The sequence below is a fragment of the Vicugna pacos genome, chromosome 27 (assembly GCF_048564905.1).
Source record: "Vicugna pacos chromosome 27, VicPac4, whole genome shotgun sequence".
Lineage (NCBI taxonomy): Eukaryota > Metazoa > Chordata > Mammalia > Artiodactyla > Camelidae > Vicugna > Vicugna pacos.
Genome location: NC_133013.1, coordinates 23315154 through 23338769, shown reverse-complemented (window position 1 = coordinate 23338769; position 23616 = coordinate 23315154). Strand labels below are relative to the sequence as shown.

Genomic DNA, 23616 nt, shown 5'->3' with positions numbered 1-23616 from the left:
TTATCTCTCACCACTATAAATAAAAGCCATGTGTAAAACAAACTGATTCATCTTTATTAAATTACATCAAATGGAGTTGCTATTAGCAATTTCTGCCAAAAAGTGTTTTAATTCACACCAAACTACAATTACCTAGAAAATAAATTCATAGATTTCACAACAGCACCAAGATTATATTAAGAGCTATGTAGTATTATTATATGTCAAACCAAGCTAAGTAGCACTGATTTTTGTAAGATATTTCAATGAAAAGTCTTGTCATTTGCATAGCTCAAGCATCAAAAAGCTAATCTGGCAGCAGCAGGACAAATTCTGCCTTTAGCAAAACTTTGTCTCTGGTGTCAATACAGCTCTTTGATAACAGAGCACCTCTACATTATTAATCATGTAGAAATGAAATTAAACTCTTATAGTTTTGGGTTTACATACCCTATGTAAATGATCTTTACATTCACATTTATTATTCTTAAAAAATGTTAGGCTCATGAAGCAGACATTCATTATCTTTTGATTTGATACAGATTGAGCCTCGTCTCATGCATGTACCTTTTACAGCCCAAAACACATATTTACATTTTGTACTCCAACAGCAGGAGGGTGCTTAGAACCATCATGCTTTATTTGGTAGATCAAACCAAGCTGAATTTTCAACAAAGTAGCACTGAAAAAGAAAAATCTCGTTTCCAATCAGTCTTTGAATTAGAACATTGGAAATGGACAGACTGGAATAAGCAAAAGCAGTTATTAACAGCAGGTACAATAAAAGTGCCTTAGTTACTGCTTAGGTCAAATACATGGACAATCAGACACCTGTAATAGCATGTAATTTACTGGATAAAGGAACGTGGCCTGTAAAAAGCCTGTTAACCAGTGAGAAAGATAAAAACAAAACAGGCTATTACCATGTACACATACCCTCTGTTTGTCAAATACTTAGCAGCAGCACTGCTCCTAGCGATGCTTCCAGCAGGTGATATATGATCTGTTGTGACAGAGTCTCCCAGATACAGTAAGACATGGGCATTTTCAATAGGCTGGAGTGCAACTGGCTCTTTGGTCTAAAAGGTAAAAAATGTTGAAGGCATTTAACTCTTCATGAGGTTTTCTTCAGTTCATAACAATCTTTAAAAGATCAAACAGTAAAACAGTACTTACAAGCTTATCAAAAAATGAAGGACATCTGATATAAGTAGACTTTAAGTCCCATGGAAACAAAACTGAATCTGGTGCTTCTAAGGAACTCCACCGTTTATTTCCCATCTGTGAATATGGTTTTGGTTGATAAACCAAAAGCAAGAGAAAATGGAGGCAGAAAAAGAGGTTTATGAAAATGATCAAAGGAATTAAAAAAGTACTTAGGTTAGAATGAAAAAAAGGAAACAGGCCTTATCTACTGGGAAGAAAGCTAAGACAGTGCATTCTATAAAATTATGATGACATTTTTGGACAGAGTGGATAAAGATTTGCTCATCAAATTTTAGCACACCTGATTTTCAGGAATACTGAGTTAAGTTTCAATACAAACTGAACATGAAAGACTTTAAGAATCCAAAAAAGCTAAAGAATTCTAAAAGATTTACACAAGTTGCTGAAGAAATTAAGTGTTTTGGGGTATGCTGTCAATCTTTAAGAATATTATGGAGAAAAATTGCTTTTTTCAATATACTTGTCCTAAATCACCGTGCATTAGTCCTGCCTTAGAACTTTATTCAAAATCTCACCATTACTCACAACATCCACTGCTAGCACAAATGTTCCATGCTATTACCATTTTTCACTGTGGACCACTACAAGTGGTCCTCCTGACTCTGTTCTTCTTATCCAACCTCTCACTCTAATATATTTTTAATTCAAAGACAGAACAATCCTTTTTGGTTATGACACTCCTTCTGTTCAACACCCTCCAATGGCTTCCTGTTTTACTTCACTCAGAGTAAAAGACTGAGTTTTTAATGGTCTAAAATTCCCTATGTAATCTGGACTCCATTTCTCTCTGACATCATTCCCTACCACCATCCTTCTTATTTCCTTTGTCATAGTCACACTGCTTTCATTAAAGTTCCCTCCTTAAGGCCTTGACACTGATCCCTCTACCTGGAACGCCCATCCTTTGTTCAGATATATGACTAACTTGTTCACCTCTTTCAAAACTCTGCCCAAACACCATGTTTTCTATCCTATATAAAACAGCAATCTACTCCCCAAATTTTGCACAGTTGGTTCTTTTTACCCTAGTCTATAATTTTCCATAGCACTCATTACTTTTTAACATATTGCATAATCTACCCAAGTATCCTGTCTACAGTTCACTGTCTGCTTCTCCCCATGAGAATTTTGTGTTTTCTTTGCTGATATATTCCAAACAGCTAGAAAAGTGCCTGGCACATAGTTGGGGCTCAAGAAATATTTATTAAGTGAATATCTTTTCTGCCCTCATATTTGTATTCTAAGTTCTTTTTTAAAAATGTGAATATATGTTATTTGCTTGTAGATGCACAAAACATCTCTGGAAAGATGCTTAAGAACCTGACATAACTGGAAGGCAGCTATACCCACCACTATACCACCACCGTCTCAAGAACTTGACATAACTGGTTGCCTCAGAGGAGGTGAAGTAGGTGGCTAGGGGCTGGGTGAGAGGGAGATTTCATTGTGCTTTTTATTTTGGGGGAGGATGGGGAGTTCTTATCTATCTATCTATCTATCTATCTATCTATCTATCTATCTATCTAATCTATCTGAGGTGCTAGGGATTGAACCCAGGATTTCATGCATGCTAAGCACATACTCTACCACTGGGCAAAACCCTACACCCCTGCTCTTATTTACTCTGAATTTTTAACCAGTTGACTAGGAACAACAAACAAGGGCAGTTTCTATGAAGTATGTCCCTGTTCAGAATGCCAAATATAAATGTTTGCTATATATTTCTTGTAAGTAAATAAAATCAATTCTAATAATCTAAGTTAATTCTCTTATTAGATAGTAGAGATTCCAGATACAAAATAACTATCACTCATTAAACACTCTGTATTCAAAATAATATAACTTTAATTTCTATTCTATTCAGAAAGATGCATGAAATAAATACTGCTACTTCATTAAGCTATTTAAGAAACAAATGAGACTCCTACCTCTATTTTCTCTTTCAATGCTTTGAACATCGACAATACAACATGTTCTTCCTCTATCTGATGGACTTCTTCCCGACTAGGCCAGATATCATGCAGGTAAATGTTCTTGCCAGTAGAGTCAGTACCTGGTTAAAAAATTTTTAATATGAAATTTAGTATAAAAAGCTACTCTTTCAAGATGTTCACATCTTTTCAAAGACATATCAGAGAAACCAAGTGTATTACTCAATAGCAGAGCGCTTTAGGCATAAGCAGCTAGAAGAACTAATTACTTGCACATTTTACATTCTTCATATGAATCAGAAGTTAATAATGCATCATAAGATTTCCTGAAATAATTCAAAGAATGAACAGTCTAGGAAGTATTTCAAAAACACAACTTCTGGGGAAAAGAGTGTGTGCAGGCTATCTAGGTACACAGGTAAAGGAGAAGGTACCTAGGGGCTCCGTCTGGAAGTCGATGTTCACTGTGCCCGCTATGGCATAAGCCACCACCAGGGGCGGAGAAGCGAGGTAATTGGCACGAACACAGTCACAGAGACGACCTTCAAAATTTTTACTTCCAGATAAAACTCCACAAGTAACCAAATCACCCTGAAAAAAAACCAACCAAACACATAAACAAATATATTCAATTCAAGAGAGGGCATAAATTTGGATAATCACATGTAAGTAATATCAAATATTATATTTCTTAAAGCAGGATAACCAAAAACAATCAGGTATGCCAATTATTAGATACAGAACTATCAATCTTGTAAATAAACTAAACTAATTACTTACACTATCAAGAAATTATTTCAAGGATCTAAAAATTATTTTAAAGAATCATTTTAAGATTGACAGCTTACTCTTCCCAAGACATCTAACAACTACAGAAATATACATACATCAGTATATATTTTCAATAATTTAAGTGAAATAAAGTTAAGAAACCTATTTATTTGGATGTCTTACTGATCCACACAGTTTACCTGTTTTACTGCATTTAAAACCGCTTCTGATAAGGGTGCTGTATTTCCCACACATGTTGAACATCCATAGCCAACTATTTCAAATCTGCATTTCAAAAAATAAATGTGATTTGACAGAACATCACAACATTTGTAAAGAAAGGAGAAATTTTATCTTTCATTTCCATCACTATAATATGATTACTTAAGAGAATATTCTTGACACATGAATCTTCATCAGTAGTATGTTCATTTCACAGCTTTTGAGCAATCAAGTCTGACTCTCAGGCATGCTATTTGTACTGAGTGCAAACTCTGAAAAGCCGCGATACCTAGGACCCTCCCTGGTAACATTCGGTTAACTAAATCTGACAAAGAACTTACCACACTACACAAGAAAATTCCTCAAACACTACTTGCTAGGAATGTAACATGACCATCGAAAAAACAGACATTGTACTTTCTTCCAAAAGGGTTTAAACCATAACATATCAAGAGGACCTGGCTGTAACAATTTGACCAAAGGCCCCCAAAGAGGCATTGTAACTCAGCGCTCTCATAGGAGCAATTTTTCAATTCCCAACCAAGAAAAATCCCTGACAAAAATTCCATGATGATATAACTGAAAAATTAGATATAATCCTTGAACTTACTTTCAGCTGCACTTCTAAAGAAAGAAAGAAAAAGAACCCTAAAATTCATCAGTTTTGCAAAAGAACTGATGGCTTATGTAAGAGAGTATGTTCCAAACGATACAGTGAGAACACAGCTAGCATCAATTATTTTTTTGACTATGTAAGAAATGTAAAAGTTATTATCTCTAAAGTTCAGGGACAACTTAATCTATGCTTAATGGATCCAATAATCTCACAAAACCTCAGTTAAAACAATTTACTCAGTTACTGTGCAACCTGTAAGATTTCATTCTGTTCTAAAAACTGATCTACGAGACTCATGGAAATAACGCACTGCTCAGTACCGTCCCTTATGCTGTCTGTCACGTTACTTGGTTTCACTTGTCTGTATTGTTTTCACCCCTAAACTAGAGATCACATCCCCTACTTCTTTGTAGCCATCACACTGCCTTTTTCACTGAATATGCCCAGTATATGTCTGCTGAGTGATACAGCCTCAAAGATTTTGTGGAATGGCAAGGCAACAAGCAGAAAGAACTAAAGGGTATTTTTCCGACCTTCTTTTTATATATGAAAGGTCTTAACAGCAACTTCAGTCACTGCTGAACATCAACATCAATATAAACAGTGGTAACCAACACTTACCCAAGCTTACTAAGATACGGTAATACTCCACTCGAACTGAGGTAATGTGTAACCATCCCACTGCCTGGAGATAAACTTGTTCTTATATAAGGTTTAACATGCAGACCAGCTTCAACAGCTTTTTTAGCCAAAAGACCTGCACAGTAAACAAATAATGATTTATTACGGCAAGGTTTCTTTCCCTCTACCCCTCATATTAAAGTAGGAAGCAAGAAAGGGTTTGTTTCACAGGTCATCTCCAATTCAGGTTAGGGCCAAAGCCTAAAATCCATGAATTTACTGTCATTATTTTGTCCAATTTATTCTAGTGATTTGTTTCATTTAAAACAAATTAAAAATTGTGGTAGACATACTAGCCTTGATACTATGAATTATTAAGACACCATCTGATATCATGGCATCATGCACACAAGTGGAAGAAAAGGATTTATCATAATATGCACATATGTAATACATATCATTGAATGAACCGTTTTGAATAGCCATTTATCACTGATTATACTTGATTTTATACAATTAATGAATTGTTCCATGTACACACAACTGATTTCATTTATAATCCTTGTCAATAAGGAGCAGGGTATAGCTCAAGTGGTGAAGTGCATGGTTGACATGCATAAGGTCCCAGGTTCAATCTCCAGCACCTCCTCCAAATAGAAATAAATGAATAAACCCAATTACCAACCCACTCCCATAAAAAAATAAAAAATCCTTGTCAATGATCTTTTACTTCCTTTATACTTTCGACTGAATCTAGCATATTGCTATGGTAAACTTCCAGTAGATTATCAAGAGATCTTCTAATTAACTTTACTTCCAAATTAACAGAAAAAGCAGATACAACCTAAGACTCAGACACATAAAGTTACAATTTAAAAAATGTACTTTCTTTGTAATAAAAACAAAATAACATACATCAAACTTAGGCTCCTTAAGACCTAAATAAAATCTCAGAAAGGCTCTCAATGTCAAACATAGACACCAATACTCATACATAATCTAAGAAACCGAACATGAATATAACAGAAAAGTAAAAAATAATTTAGGAGAAGAAAATGTATGGCCGTGAACCACAACCTACCTGCAGCGAGCATAACAGATGGGTTGCAGTTATTGGTACAACTGATAACGGCAGCAATGACCACAGATCCATGAGCTAGCTTATATTCACTTCCTTCATAATGAATAGCGATGACATCATTTTGCTTTTCAGCTGCAATTTGGAAGCCTTTAAATCCAACCTATACAAATTTGCACACAATTATTAATTAAATAGTCTGGATATGTATAGAAAAAAAGAGTGGCAGACAATATGGCAGATCCTTGACATTTGATAAGTTCTGACTGTGAGTGATGCCAAAGGTCCATGACATTTAGTAGTTGTAATTTAGCTGAAGCACGAATTTGAATAGTCATGATAGGAGTTGGTGGTATTCACAAGCTTTTAACTACTGAGTGAGTACAGCCAACTACTCAGGATCCAGATCTCATTTGACTTTGCTGTTCTGTACTCATTCCTACTTATAGTAATTCTCAAGAGATAATACAAACTTTTCCTTTGATAAAAATGGCCTTGAAGATTTGCTTCAAAATGATCTTCTGTGTATATATGTGTGTAGAACAGATGAAGTAAGACTGGCTATGAGTTGGTAATTGCTGAAGCATGGTACATGGGAATTTGTCACACTATTTTATTCCTGTACAAGTTAAGACATTTTCCACCAGAAAAGAAAAGAAATTATAAAAAGAAAGGCTCTGAAAAGAAAGCCAGCTACAAGATTGAAGCCATGATTCTCAAACAGAAAGTACAAACCTAGAAAGTCAAAGAGGTCACTTGTTATTCAGTTAATTTGCCAGATTTTAAGAGAGTAATAACAACAATATAGTGGGTTTTTTTCTAGTTTGTGAAATCACAGAAGTCTCGAGAAGGGCTGTCCAATTGAACTTTCTGTGATGATGGAAATACTCAACAGCTATGCTGTCCAATACAAGAGCCACAGCCACAAGCAGCTTTTCAACTTGAAATGAGGCTATCGTGAACTAAGAAACTCAAATTTTAACTTTAATTTTAGTTAATTTAAATATACCCAATCAACCTCTGATCTGCATAGAGGACCTGGGAATACACTTATGCAAAGTCTGACTTGCACTCTGGACAGAGGCAAGAGGGGTCTGCTGGTGTGTGCCACATAAAACATATAAAAATACAGCCGTCAGTTGAGTTCATGGGTCATCCAGTTGGTTCTTTACCACTTAGCACAAAGTGTACTGACAACTAAAGGTTAATAACAGTAATCTACCTTTTCATTTAAGCAAGCTTGGAAATCACTTTTCATATCTGTCACAGCAACTCTATCCTGAGGTCTTTTTGGACCACTGACAGATGGAACTATTGAATTCAGATTAATCTGGATCACCTAGAAAATGAGAGAGAAGAGGAAGAAAAGGAATTAGAATTCATAAGTCCAGATTCCAACTTGAGTACTACTTTCTGATGCAGATAGTATTTATTTTAATGCAACTTGTTTTAATGGAATTTGTTTTAATGGTGATATATACTCCCAGAAATAAATATTTTTAAAATGCCATTTCACTTATGAAACATAAAATTTTGCTAAAAGCAGATCAGTATGCAAAGTATCACACCACCAGTTGTATACTCTATACAAAATTTTTTGTTCCCTAAACGTTTTTTTCCCCCACAAAGATAACAGTCTTCACAGTCATCACAGCCCGATGATGAAGTGGATTCCTGTACCACCTATCAGTTTATTGCCTCTGAGCTCCAAATTCATTGTTCTTTTCCTGCCCTGTGACAAGGGAGATGGGCTTAATAAAAATTTCTCCTTTTTCAGGTTGCATGTTTAGTCTGGTCAATAGAGGGTGCTGGGGGGACACAGCAGAAAGGGAGTTTTCTATTCCTGGTTACAAGTCTGTCTAGCTGGCCAGGCTCCTACAGACCATGCTTTTATTACTTGGTTTAAAAAAAGTATTTTATAAAAATCTTACCTCCCAACTAGGTAATTTATTCTGGTAATTCTACCATTTTCCTATGTACATTTTATTCGGATATAATCAATTCAAATTGAATTCCTCTTCACTATGGCTTTCATCATTATTTAACAGCCCTGCTTATTCTGGTCGATCACAACTCCAACACCAATTTTCTTACACTGTCATTTCATGGACCCAGGTGATCCCAGTCTTTGTCTTTAACGAGTTTTTCTTGAGATCAACATCCTAATGAATTTTAGTTTTATTTCTTATAACCTAGTCAGGTTTTTAATAGGCAAGCTTATTCCATTTTGTTATATATATCACCAAAATTTTTCCATTTAATTTTTCTTATTCTTTCCTTTGATGTCTTTTTTTTTTAATGTGGACAAAGCACTAAATTCAATAAATGGAGCTGATAAGAACCAGAAAATGATCAGAGAAGTTAAAAGATTTGCCTAAAATGTCACACAAATTCAATTCCTATGGGTTCCGCACTGGCATGCAATCTACTGACATGCATTCACTTATTTACCTAACATGTTCACTAAACACCCAGTGTGTGCTAGGCTCTATTCTAGGAGCTGGGGGTAAAGTGCCAAACAAAACAGATGAAGTTCCGGTCCTCATGGAGCCACTTTTACTATGGTGAGGGAAGGACTGGCAAACAATTATACAAATTACTAGGCTACAGTAGGGCTATATGCTGTGAAGAAAAATAAAGGTGGGTGAGAAAATGGATTTCCCAACAAAAAAGAGCTTAACAGTTAACCATACCTATAACACCAAGTTGTTTTAGATCCCTCACACACTTCTAGAAAGTAAATTTTGTTAAAATTAAAACTTTCCTGAAAGTGAATTTAACCTACTTTAATATAAATTTCCAACAGATGAGAAAGAGAAATATTTGCCTAGACGGTAAAATATCTAACATTTAAGGCCATTTAACTATATATCCCTTTTCATAATAGTGCATTTTTACAAAATACAGACATTAACTAGATGTAGACATCATCAAAATTGGTATTTGGAAGTGTATTATAGTACACATATTCTAAAATGGAAAAAAATAGAGTGATAAAATAAGTCAATTTTGAATTTTAAGTACTAAAAATTTAGACTTGATAAAAAGTCATAAAATTCACTGTAATATAAATCTATGTAAAATTAATGAATAAAACCCAGAGCAGGGTCACAAATAACATTAACTTGTTAAATACTAACAGCTAACATTTACTTAGCACTTACTATGTGCTTGAAACTGTTATAATGAATTTGTATTTAATCTCTAAAGAATTCTGTGGGGGTAGATATTATCCTCATGTTTAGAGATGAGAAAACTGAGGCAAGAAGGCTAAATAAAGTGCCCAGGATCACACAGCTAATAAGCCTTAGAGCCGGGACTCAAGCCCAGGTGGTCAAGCTCCAGAATTCACACTCTTAGCTACTACTAGGTGGGTTATTCTGCGTATACCTGCGAATATTCAGGCTCTCCTGAATTATCCTGGTCATTTCGAAACAATTTCACAGCTTTAAGGTATGTTTCCATTGACTTGAGTTTGGCTTTGTCAAAACCTAAAAAGAAGATTAAGAACAAAAATCCAGTCAAGTCAGCAATTTTTTAATCTTCGGAGTAAGGATGATGAACAGCAAACAAACATTATGTATTACCAAGCACTCAGAAAAAAAAATTCTTTAAAAATTCATATTATTCCCAAATAAAAAATTTATCAGTCATGAAAACTCTATAAAATACATGCCAGAACTCTCCCTTTAAAAGTTACTCAATCACAGACAAGATCAGAAATACTGAGCCAGATCTATAAAACTCACAAAAATACTGTTTGCAAGAGAAACACCAATAACAAAATTGAACATAATAAATTACTACCCATCATGAAAGAGGAAATTCGTTATTCTCCCTAAACAATAAGCAACATTAACGTAATAGTCAAAATGAAAAAGTAAATAACAGTTAAAAATAGTTTCACAGAGCAGAAAGATGTAAATCTAACAGGATCTTCCAGAAATTAAAAGACCTTAGATGTTAACAACAAATAAATCCAATTAAACATTTTGGTGTTATCTGAAAGCCTGATGAAAAGTAACTGTGCCAGATTATATTTCCCAATAACTGTCACAATAATAAATATCCCAAGTTACAAGCTCTCTTACAATGTGACAATGACAGCCATCCATCAAGAGGTAGAATCTATGTTCGTTTCCCTTGAACCTGAGTTTCTAGCTGACTAGCTGGTGCACACGTGCTCTCACTCTCCCCTTGTCTCCTCTCTCCCTTCCCCCAACCTCCCTCCCTGGTCCCTCTCTTCCTGTCCCCATCTCCTCTCTCAAGTTACTAACCCTTGAAAAGTCACCATGTGAGAAAGCTTGGATTACATGCAGAAACCAGATGTGGGTGTTCTGGCTGACATTCCCAGCAGAGTCCTCATCAGACAGCCAGCATTCACTGCCAGACATGCAGGTGAACAAGACTTCAGGATTCCTGGCCCTAGCTTTTAAGTCTTGTAGTTGAGGCTCCAGACATCACGAAGCAGAGACAAGCTGTCCCAGCTGTGCCCAGTCTGAATTACTCATCCACTGAAACTATGCAGCAATAAATGATTACTGCTGTTTTAAGTCACTAAGTTTTAACACAATTTGTTAACGCAGTGATAAATCATTAATACATTAACCCATACTAATATATAAGGAATGAGGCACTTCTTTCTTAAATGTTCTACCACCCAAAATCCAGTTTAGCGAGAGCTCTGCATTCTATGAGGACCATTCCCTCCATGGTTCCAAAGGTCATTTTGCCATTTGATTTATAATAATCTGTCCCCAAACTGAAGAATACCAGAATATATTCCCCAAATATACCTACGATTAGAGAATAGTAGTTCAGTAATGATCTCTTTAAAAAAAAGAAGTGGATGAAATAAAGAGATACTGCTTTTTAAAGGATACGGGGCCTTATAAAATATCAACACATTCTGGTTTTGCAGGTACTAAATAGTCAATAGAAAAGTGGTCAAAGTTCCTAGTTAATCAGGCTACAAAAAGGATTTGGAACATGTAACCCTAGGTCGCTTTTCACAAAATTACATGCTTCTTATTCTTTAGATAGAGCACTGGTTCCCAAACTGTTTTGTCTGGTGGCTCCTCTATTCCTGGATGCAGAAGGGAACAGCTGTGAATAAGTGCAGCTTGACTTGCCTTAAAATTGCAACCTCCAAACCCTAAGCAGGAGAGAGGTACCCATCATTATGAGGAAAAAGTTAGGCAAAGATAAGCAGTTTGAATAATTCCTCTACATCGCTCTAAATAGGTCACAGGGGACTAGGGTTTGAGGACACAACACTCTTTAAAGACATCTGACACAGTTTATTTGAAAGCTGCTATTTCAAAAATAGGATGATTCTATGAATATTAAATAACATGTACAAGGTAGTGATTTGTTATAAAATATTTCAGAAAGATGCATTAGAAACATGTTTATCCTAATGACTCTATATCTTCTTACCTGTATGTTCTAAATGTTTTAATGTCACATTGTCAACAGGGAAAAAGCTGAGGATAGCACCATATTCTGGGCACATGTTTGCTATTGTAGTTCGATCCACTATAGACAACTGTGAAACTCCGCTTCCAAAAAACTCAACAAACTTTCCAGCCACTCCTACTTGCCTGAGGTGCTATATAAAGGAACACAGAGAAGTGCACATGGTAAGAAATTAGCAATGGTAAGATTAACATAAGATAAACAATAATGACCTACTGTGCGACACAGGAAACTATATTCAACGTCTTATAATAGCCTATAATGGAAGAGAATCTGAAAAATAGGTATACATACTATATAATGGGTGTATAACTGAACCATTTTGCTATACACCTAAAACTAGCACAACATTGTAAATCAACTATACTTCAATTAAAAAAAATAGTATGGATTCTCCAAAAACTATAAAATCTAATTTTTAACTCATACTAGTAATAGTGAAGGAAAGAGGTCCTCTGTTGTTTTTATGAAACACTCATTCTAGTTTTGTAGGTATTTTAAGATAACTAGTCAATAGAAGAGTGGTCCAAATGTTAACTGTTAGTCAGAAGGGCTTCATATATGAGAAAGTTCAAAATGACTAAGATTCATATTTTAATGTCTCTGAAATTAGGGTGTACCTTGGACTCAATGGTGTGTCTGTTGTCTGACAGTCTTATTTCTTTCTTAGCAGCACATAAAACAATGATGCTTCTAACCACTGATGGCATCTTAGATTTAATGAAATATTAATACACTGATAAAAATGTGTATTTAAATAAAAAATTATATACTGGCTATAAACATTCCTCGAATTTCAACTACTGGTCTAAATATTTATAGCATCATTAATTATAGGTAAATATCAATTTGATAGGATTTAATGTGTGACTTCAAACTTAATTTCTTCTAAAATCATTTATTATTACCAAGTAACCAAAACAGCTACCCATTTTTCTAAATTTTTTAGTAAAATGGTCCCAGAATGGTAGAGGAAGTGCCCAAGATGGTGACTAAGTATGAAACAATATTCAACCTATGAATAATATTAAATCCTAACATTTTAGAGGTGCTAGGGATCACTTAATCCAAATTTTTTTATAGATGTAGGAACTCAAGCCTAAGACAAAGCTGTTCCTTATTTTTATGGTTATATTTTTGAGGATGAGAGCAACAGAGATTGGACGTATCAAGCCAAATATTGCTTTCACTAAACCAATGAGGTACCACACAATACATTTTGAAAACAATGTATGTTTAATCCTATAAAGATCACGGTTAGAACAGGATCTCAAAAAAGGCACAAAATATTCAAAAAAGTACACATACATAATAGATTTAATTTTTGTATCAATAAGCCAAAAGGTAAAAAAAAAAGATGTATAATAAAAAATACAGCCGCAAGGGTCAAAAAAGCAGCATTAATTTTCAGGATATATGAAAGAAAAGAATCGACTTCTCTAAAAACATAATGGGATATCCTTTCCCTTTAGGAATTATCCTGCAATTCTCAATTTAACTTCTTGATCTTTTGGTACCACACATCGAATTAATCATTTCTGCAAGAGGTCAAATTTTTTCTAATTAGGGAAGAAGGATCAATACTAAATGGTGAGAGGAAGGCAATACCATTTTCTTTCCCTGTGGAGTACCCTGAAAGCCTTCAGACCAATAATCTAACCAAAATTGCTGAGACTCTGGGATCCAAACTGAAATTCTACATGGAATATTTTCCAGATTCATTCATTTAAGGAAATAGGACTCAATCATTACAATAAAGTTAGTGAAAACTAGAAATTTAGGATAAAGAGTTACAAATTACTGTCTTTATGAAACTCTATAAAGTACATGTATTAAACACATGCAGCCAATATTTTAAAAATTCAGAGAGAAAGTTTTTATATAATAGTTTAAAAAATGTTAAAATAGCCAATAGAAAAATTTGACACTACCACATTTTTACTGCCCATATACTTATTTATATTTTTTTAGTGGAAGTACTGGGGATTGAACCCAGGACCTTGTGCGTGCTAAGCATGTGCTCTACCACTGAGCTATACCCTCCCCTGCAGCCCCTATTTTTGAAAGTACTATCTAATTCAGTAATAGTTTCCAGAGAACAGATGATTCAATTAAGTATTAAAGGAGATGCAATTAGACTTTTCTAAATAGGATTATTTTTTTATTCATGTAGTCAACAACTATTTATTGAAGCAATAAGGCAAAATGGTTAAGGGCATGAACTTAAGAATCCGACTGCCTGGGTTAGAATCCTTGTCCTACACTTACTGTTCAGCCCTATGACCCTCTAGTAAGTCATTAAACCTTACTGAGTCTCAATTTTCTCTGAATTAAAATGGGAATAGTAATGGCACCAATCTCACAGGCTTGTAAGGGGAATAAATGAGTTAACATGTCACGTGAACAATGACACAACAAATTGTTTTGTACTTACTAGTATAAAATAAGGGTCATACTTTGCTATTATGATGATAATGATGATGATAACTACTATGACGTGGCCAATAACGTGAGTGCTGAGGATGAGGTGAAGAACCCAAATCCCTGCTCTCAATGGGGCTCCTCTACTTACCAAAAAAGAAAGAAAGACAGAAAATCATTTCCATTAAGGTATGTATCTAGCAAAATTTAAACTTACCTTTGTAATGCCAAGAACAACATCTATGGATGTAACAAAAGGGTTTGATGAGCCAGTTAATTCACATCCAACCACCTCTGGTAAAGTAAGAGAAACTGGCAGACCAAGCATAACTGCTTCTGTTTCGATGCCTCCAACCCCTAATGTAATAAAGACAGGCATGAGCAAAGTACATTTAAAGATAATTTATCTTTGTAACATCTAAATCTCTAAGTGTTTGAAGAGCTTGTCTTACACAGTACCTTATACAGAATTGCTACAATGCTATTACTGTAGACATGGAACTCAAGTCTTCTCAAAAGAATGGCTCTACTCACATGGTTGGGGAAAAACCTGATTTTTACCTTTATATTAAATTCAGAAAACATTTACTATGCTCAAGATACAGATATGAATAGAACCCAGTCCATGTCAACCTCAGGAAGCTCATTCCAATGACAAAGACAAAAAAGCCAACAATTTTAACACCTTGTTAAAGAGTAAATGCATTCTTCCAGAGGGAATAGCCCATGCAAAGCCATGAGGTGTAAGGGTACAGCCCACTCAGGTAGGTAAAGGGCTAGTCTCTACGATGTGTTTGAGTAAGTGGCCAAAGAGGCACCAGATTGTAAAGGGCCTTATATAAAACATGTAGAAAGGTGGATTTATAAAGGCCAGAAGTCACTGAAGGACAAGGGAGCAACCAGATCACCTTCAGACATCATCACCATCATCATTAATCCCTCCACAAATGGTAGTGCTGTGCTGAGCACTGTCCACACTTCTTTTCATAAATTCTCTCTTACACCACACTGTCCAAAAACACTTGAATTAAGATTTATTTTTGTGGCTGCTATTATAGATGAAAATATGGCCTCAAAGAGGCTATAAAGATCTTGCTACTTACATTCTTTTCTAATATTCCTGACATCCTCTCCCAAAAAGAAGTAAATACATTTAGTCATTTACTTACCCCATCCCAGAATCCCCAAACCATTCACCATGGTTATATGAGAATCTGTGCCAACGACACTGTCTGGGAAGAGGAAGTCCTTTTCTTCAAAAACCACTCTTGACAAATACTCTAAGTTTACTTGATGAGCCATTCCAGTTCCAGGAGGGATTACAGCCACATTCTTAAAAACTCTTGAACTCCACTGTAGTTTGTTTAAATTTAAGAAATCGAAGTGTTAGCCTATTACATGAATTTGTACTCACAATCCACATATAAATAGGGCACTAAATATATTTTATCAATGTTCAATATTGTCAAAGTGGACAGTACATACTGAAAAACAAATATGCAGATACTAAATCTGAATCTATTCATTTTTAAATTATTAAAATAAAATTAAGTCAAAGAAGAATGTTCCAACAGTCTAGATAAACAGTAGTTTTCAACTTTGTTCCAAGGATTCTCAGGGATGGGAAAAGGGGAAGGACCAAGTATAAGATCCTCCAAGAACACCTGAATTAGAGCCACTCTGTTTTCGTCCTGTTTTACAGTAAGCTTTCTGACTAGGATTTTATTTGAAGGAAAGAAAAGTAAAAAATGGTTCTACTGCTACAGTGTTTAAAAACTTCTAAAGATACAAAAATCATACCTTCCAATTATTTTATAAAAAAAACTTCCCCCAAATCATTTATACCTTGAAAAATTGAAGCCTCTCTCGATTTCTGCCAAATTCTACTTCTTGATTTTTTAATACTGTTTCAGGTCTAAAAAGAAGAAGAGCTGGTATTAAATGCAAGTATTACGGAAAAAGATTTGCCTTATTTCTTTGTTCTTATGCACTTACAAACCTATTTTAAAAATTCTTGGAATAGTAATTTACTAGACTTCTCAGAATCAGTTATTTTCTTTTCAACAAGGAAGCTCTACTTTAAATAACACTCAAAAGCTATTGCAAGGACATTTTAATGAAGTCACATCCGCACCAGTGTTCCAAACTGTACTGTGAGATTTGGCTAAAATATTAAAAGTAGTATGCTAAGCTTTGTAGGGTTTTTCCATTGCAAGGAAAAGGAGAGTAGCAGCTTAATGAACAACAAGCATGTACATTTCTCCCCACTTGGCTCTTGGGCCAGTTAAACTAGGAGATTTTAGTTGTTCCTTGTTGATGATCACTATGTAACAATGACAAACAACAACTCAACATAGTTTTACAGGTTAAAAAGAGCTTTTGGCAAAAATCTTGTATTCATCTCATCCAAAATGGAAGGTTCTATTTTAATGTACAAGTAGTAATTTACTTTATATGGATTATAAATATATTTTACATTAATTATTTAAACTAAGAGATAAAATCAATTGATTGCCAAGCAGTAAACATAGTGTCATTTTTAGCAATCTATTTTTATCTAATGGATATTTTTTAAAAAATTATTTCTAATAGCTTTAAGTTGTTTATTTCACCTGCCAGCTGGTGATTTAAGTGTTGACTAGAATATCAATATTACTTAAATTATACATGTCCTCCAGGGTCCAGATAATTATAGTTGTTTAATTGTCAACTTTTTTAAAAACAAAGATTGCCTTAATAATTCATTGCTGAGTGATCTCTTGAAGCCATAGCACATCTTAATGAGATTTTTCTCAGGACCTCAGGGAAGATAGCTTTCTAGAGCCACTCCAATTATTTTACCTTGCCATAGCACACACGGCTACAAAGTGCCATACAATGTTTATTAGCTCATAACCTGACTTCAAATTAGACAGGGATTTCAAGTGCCAAATGTATGCTCTCAACTCTACCCCTCAATCTCGTTTGAGTCTATAATTAATACTTTACTGACACAATAAAGCACATGAAAGAATTACTTTTTTCATGTAGCCAAGGGCCATAATATATCTCATCTTAATACTATGTAATTTAAAGTCAACATTGAGGGGAAATGTTATACCAGATTGGATTTTTAGAAATAAAAATATACTATCCTAGCACTTCACACTCAGCCAATTATAAGACAGCCAGCCAGCTGGGGTGGGGGGTATAGCTCAGTGATAGAGCACATGCTCAGCATGCATGAGATCCTGGGTTCAATCTCCAGTACCTCCACTAACAAAAAATAGATAAAAATTTAAAAAAATTTTTTAAATTAAAAAAAATCATAGCCAAGATAATTAATGATTTTTGAATCAATAAACCTTCCATTTTAGGAAGTTACTTTCTGCATGAGAAAAGATATTACTCTCAAAAGTCAACATGCCCCTAATAATCAGGACAACTCGGCAGGAGCAATAAGGAGTGCTTAGAAAAAACTGTTGTAATTTGATGGCAATGGACCCATAGATTATACTGAATTCTTAGAAAGGAAGAACAACCAAGGGCATTATAACCTGAGGTTTCATAGAAATATTGAGCCCAAAATTTGGAACTACCGAGAACTTCAAAGATCCAGTTTAGGGACATATGAATTAATGTAATATTTTGCACTTATGATGAAGTATGTGTCGATATTATTCTTAGCTAGACTAAATCTTAAATGTGTTAAATTTTTTTAAATGGAAAAAGTGTAAGTCATTTTTTACTAAACTTTTAAAAAGTCTGACAGTCTAATAACAATGGGATAATAAACAAAACTCTCAAAATAACAAAGACTTTGGAAACTTCATAGCATATAAAATTTCAAGTCATAGAACTTTTTTTCTTACTTTGAAAAATTACGTATTAGGCAATTTAACAAACTCTTAAGAATAGGATTCTTTTCTTGGCAGATTTACGACTTTCCATGGTACTAGACAGGAAATCACTTATCTAAAAGGGCTCATTAAGTCTGTAACATATGATAACGATAATATTCTTAACACAGCAGTCTTACTGCAATAAGGAAAAAATAAATCTCCTAACAGAAAAATAAAGCTAAAAACGTAAGTAAGGATTTCACAAAAAAATGAACGAATGAATAATAGCATGTGAATGGTACAAATTCACTAAAATAAAAAATGTACAGTTTAAATATTTTTTGTCTACATTAGTTACAAAAATTAAATATTAATAGAAAATTCTGAAGACAAGTTTTCTTCTAAAGGAACAGAAGGAGATAATGGTATTTAGAGACCAGCATTTTAAGTAACTTTGCTTCTTTCAGTACAACAGGAAATACACAGAAGTATATATTGAAGCACAGTAAGTATAAAGGCAATGTAACAGCAATCAGGAGGGGAAGGAGATAAAACGTAAATTCCTTAACTGAAAAATAACCCAGCACTAATAAATACTTAAAAAAAATCTCATACTCAGGCACTGGTTGCAAATGAAAAGGACATAGAATGGGTGTATTTTCAATCTGCGAAGAAAATTTTCCTGAGTTTCGGCCTAGTTCTCCAGAATCACACGACCCTCGGCAGGTAGTCTGGCCTCTGCAGAGAAGCTTCTTAGGCTGCACTCTAAGTGGAGAGAGCTTTCCTGCTTTCTGTAGGTCACCACCTCCAGGATTTGGAGCGTTCTGTATTGCACTATCATTCCAAAAGAGAAACAAAATAAAACCATTTAAAAGTCACAGAAATTTCCCTCTTCAAAAAGTACACACTAGCAATGCTGCCTAGATCTAAGTAACTGAATGTTTTTCAAAGGCTGACATATCATTTAATTCAGGTTACCACAAAAAAAAAAAAAAAAAAAAAGAGAGAGAGAGAGAGGTGGGGGCACGTGATTTAAGTTTATGGAGATAAAAACGTAAGTCTAAGTGCCCAATAAAATCATTTTCATACACTTCTATGACAATTTAGGTAACTTTTGGCAACTACCAAAATAGATTTTTGTTTTTAATCTAACAACTTATAAGAAGCTAAGAGCCATAGTTTACTCTAGAGGGCAAAAACTCTCATAGGTTTTAAGAAATTGTAGTCTTATTCCATTATTCCAGAGAATGTAAAAGAAAGCTGATGCATGAAAACAGAATCATGTCCTCTCCAGTTTGACTTGGGCCAAAGGAGCCTTTTAAATACAAGAAATTTATTTCAGTGGAAGGAAAATAGAGCTGTAGTAAGCTCACTGTTTTCAAACACCAACTTAATGTAATTAAGGATATTCATGGCTCACATCTTTAGATTTTCTCTGGAAGGGAAGTTTAAAAAACAAAAAGGAAATTATACCTTAATTCAGATATTCACTCCAAAAACAGCAGCAGAAATACACAAATGTGAAAATAATTTTAAATTTAGACTAAGTAAAAAAAAAAAAATCACCAATACATAAACTTTTTACCAGTTTTTCTCTTTGTATATTAGTCAATACTAAATGTAGCAAACTTTACTTTGGCACAAATGATCTCTGTTCCCTTTCTTCTATATCACACACTCCCCATGGATTGTCAGTTAACTTGCATGGCTGTCTTTATAAATCTCTGTATTACAGTACCATTTGTTGAAGTCAATTTGTAATGAATGGTCAACCGTGAGATCTGTTGGACAGGCAGGATGGACTTTCTTAGGATCACCTCCAAGAGTTTTCACTGCCTCCCTCATAGCAGCAAAATCCACCATTGCCGGTATTCCACTGAAAAATAAAGAATGATCAACTTACAGTTCTAATTGTTCTTTTATATATGCTCAAATGACTAATATACATTTATTCATTTTTTTTTAAAGTATCCTTTTTTTAGTTTGCATTCATGTTTGATAACGTACTGGTTATCCAGTTATATGTATCCTGGTTTAATGAGAATATTAAACATCACCTGGGAACTTGAGTGCTCAAAGGTAGTTGTGCCAAAAATAACACAAGAGATGATTTTTAGAGGCTAAAGAGAACTTCGAGAACTGCCTATGGAATTCTCTTGCCTTAAATTTTAAGATATACACCCCCCCCTTTTCTCCACCTCTAGCCTCTTGACTCCCAGTACCTACTTGTCTCCAGTTATCCACTTAATATATGAATATAGATTTATCTACATATATATCTCCAGCCAACTATATAACAAGCAGTTACCAAATGCTTTCAACATGCTAGACACCAATGGCATAAGGCCCAATAAGTGAGTAACTACTCTCAAGGAATTTGTAGGGAAGATAGAGTAGTGATTACAGAACAGTGTCGTTAAGTACTACAGAAGCAGCATATACAGGGCACACAGAGCAACAGCACATAAACCAGATTTCGGTGGGTGGGTGAAGGGGATGTTCTTACTTGTCCAGCTAACTCCTATGTCTCCTTCAAAACTCAGCTAAAGGTTAACTCCTCCAATAAATAACCCCTGGACATCCAGATCAGACAGTCTTTTAGGCTATGTAAAGGCTTCGGATTTTATCCTAAGTGTTATGGAAACCAACTGGAGAATGACAGAATGAGGTGACCTTGATGAACATTTTTTAACCAAGTCACTTCATCTACTATAAAAAGACAAGACTCTACACTGCAAGTGTAGAGGCAGGGTCACCAGTTAAGGGATTGTCATAGCTACAGTCCAGGTAAGTGAGAATGAGGCTAGAATTGGGATGACGGCAGTGGAGACATTAATAAATATCCGGGTTCAGGGTATGTATATTTCAAAGGCAGAACTGACAGATCTGCTGACAGACTGGATTATATATGAAGGAAAGAGAGGAACCCAGGTTAACAGCTAAATCTTTACCCCAAATAAATGGGAGACTGTAGTGCCATTTACTACAAAAAAAAAAAATTGGAAAGGAATAGGTGAGATGGAGTGGGCAATGAACTTCAGGATATGTTAAGTCTGAGAAGCCTATTAGCTAGGTGGAGATGACAAGTAGGCAGTTAACAAAAGTAGTTTTTAAATAAATGGTACAAAAACAAAAAAATGGCCTAATTTTTAACAAATTGCTTCAGTTTTTTAAAAGGCAATTTTTAAAATTCATAAACTGTTCTTCAAAATTAAAAAACAACAGCACCAATCATCAGGGAGTCTGACTTCTGGAAAGGAAACATTCTGAAAATTCATCCATGAAAACTAAATCTCTCACTCACGTAAAATCTTGAAGAAGAACACGGGCAGGGAAAAAGGGCACTTCAACATTGCTTTGTTTGGTTTTCCAGTCTAAAATGTTCATAACATCTTCCTTTTTCATTAAAAAGCCATCACAATTTCGCACAGCAGCTTCCAACAGGACCCGTATTGAGTAAGGCAGAACATCTGATCCAAGAGAAAATACTACTATTAATAAGGAATAGTCATAACTGTATATTGTAAAGATTACAACAGCAAAATGTTAAAGACACAGATGCACTGTTTTCTCAATTAAAAAAAAAATTTAGTCAATAACCAACAAGGATTTGCTGCATAGCACAGGGATTTATTATAATCAGTATCTTCTAATAACCTATAATGGAATATAACCTGAAAAACTATATATAACTGAATCACTTTGCTGTATACTTGAATTTAACACAATATGTAAATCAACTATACTTCAATATAAAAAAATTTTTTTTAGTCTAGTAAACAGGGAGTGAAACACTAGTCATGTTAACATCAGGTTTTCTATAAATTTGACTTTCCTACATGTAAGCGTAGGCCCTGAAAAAGCAAAGATAAAACCTTCACACAAGAGCTGCAATGATTTGGGAATATGATACTGACAAATACATAACATTCAGGAAAGACACAGAAAAATGGAAAAGCACAGAAAATCAGAATTAAATACAATAATTAAAATATCCCTCTTATGGCAAAAAAATGGTTAAACAGGCAAAGTCTGTAATGTATTTAAAGATTTACATCAAAAATGGTTAGTTTAAAAATAAGTCAGGGTGCTTAGGTGAGTAAAATTCATGTCATGAAAACTGTCATTCACTTTATTATTTTAAGGATATTATAGAGAAATAGATGTCAGTATTTAAAATTTTTCAGTTATATTAAATTCTCATACTGAATTTTGCCACATAAAAGTATTTCCTTGGGACTTAAAGGGAAGATGGAATCAGTATGAAATTAGTTGAATAAATCACAGCAACCCACATAAGAGATCACTATGCAGCTGTTTAAAGGAATGATGATCTCTACATGTTGATGAGAAATGATCTTCAGACTGTATCTTTAAGAGAAAAAGCAGTACAAAATGTTTACAGTATATACCTTTTCAGTAAGGGAGGGAAAAAAACTATAAGAATCACATATTATTATATATTAAACATAAAATTTAAACTATATAATTTAAAATGTTAAATATATAATTTTAAGTATTAAATATTAAATATATATTAACAAATACTTTTCCCCCAGAAAGAACGATGAAAGGACAAACTAAAAAACTTAGTTTATATTTCACACAGTATTTTGGCTGTATCTTCCCAGCAGGAAATATACTAAGAGCAAAAAGATCAACAAAGAAAACAAACTATATTCAGTCATTAGTATTGACATTATAATTTTGAAATTGTCATATATATAATGAGAAACAAAAAGTACTTTTGTTACTATGGGTGGGAAACCAAGATTTAAGAGTACTGATGTACAAGTATAAAATGAGAGTAGCTAAGTTTAAAAAAATACATCTCAGTTGGTATCATGAAATAATTAAACAGACCTAATTACCTCTCCCCAATAAAAAAAACAAAATAAAACTCTCTAACAATTGGTATCATGAATATAAACTCATTATTTTTCTCTTTCTAAAACATATGTATGTATTTCTTACATTTGTTCAGTGAAAATGCCTAAAATGATGACAATCCAATAGTAATGAACCCCTAGCAATCCAGTTTGCTGTTTCTAAATACTATTTCCCATTTCTAAAAAAACAAGAGTTCCTTAGAAAAATGGTTGGTCCCATTATTTGGGAAAGGAGATGGACAAAATGAACCTGGAACATCTTGTGTCAGAAACCAAAGAAGTGATCAAAGACTAATGGGGACACTTTGAGCATGGATCAATTTGAGCATCAAAGTGAGTAACGACTGTAATTCACTGAAATATATCAAATATATAAATAACCCTTAGTTCATAACAACTCCTTTACTAGAGAAACTCATTACTCTGAAAACTGACAAATAAAGAGGAGAAAATCAATCATTAATCCTGTCTTTCCTGATTTCAAGTAACTAAACAATTAAGAAAGTTCCTTGTAATAGAAGAATTATAGTTAATAAATGTAGAAAGGCAATGATAGAAATAG

General features: G+C 34.1%; 1 protein-coding gene across 1 annotated transcript in view; it reads right to left on the bottom strand.

The window, feature by feature from the left end:
- The window catches only part of IREB2 (iron responsive element binding protein 2), a 43503-nt gene that overhangs the window by 4994 nt on the left and 14893 nt on the right, over positions 1 to 23616 (bottom strand). The window contains exons 3-18 of the mRNA XM_006208779.4: positions 21470 to 21635; positions 19904 to 20041; positions 18781 to 18999; positions 16190 to 16259; positions 15514 to 15697; positions 14562 to 14701; positions 11885 to 12056; positions 9836 to 9936; positions 7668 to 7784; positions 6449 to 6608; positions 5368 to 5503; positions 4109 to 4193; positions 3572 to 3728; positions 3135 to 3259; positions 1156 to 1260; positions 916 to 1058 (exon numbers count right to left, since the gene is read on the bottom strand). Of these exons, the coding sequence (XP_006208841.1) occupies positions 916 to 1058; positions 1156 to 1260; positions 3135 to 3259; positions 3572 to 3728; positions 4109 to 4193; positions 5368 to 5503; positions 6449 to 6608; positions 7668 to 7784; positions 9836 to 9936; positions 11885 to 12056; positions 14562 to 14701; positions 15514 to 15697; positions 16190 to 16259; positions 18781 to 18999; positions 19904 to 20041; positions 21470 to 21635 (2218 nt within the window). The remainder of the gene's footprint in view (positions 1 to 915; positions 1059 to 1155; positions 1261 to 3134; positions 3260 to 3571; positions 3729 to 4108; positions 4194 to 5367; positions 5504 to 6448; positions 6609 to 7667; positions 7785 to 9835; positions 9937 to 11884; positions 12057 to 14561; positions 14702 to 15513; positions 15698 to 16189; positions 16260 to 18780; positions 19000 to 19903; positions 20042 to 21469; positions 21636 to 23616) is intronic.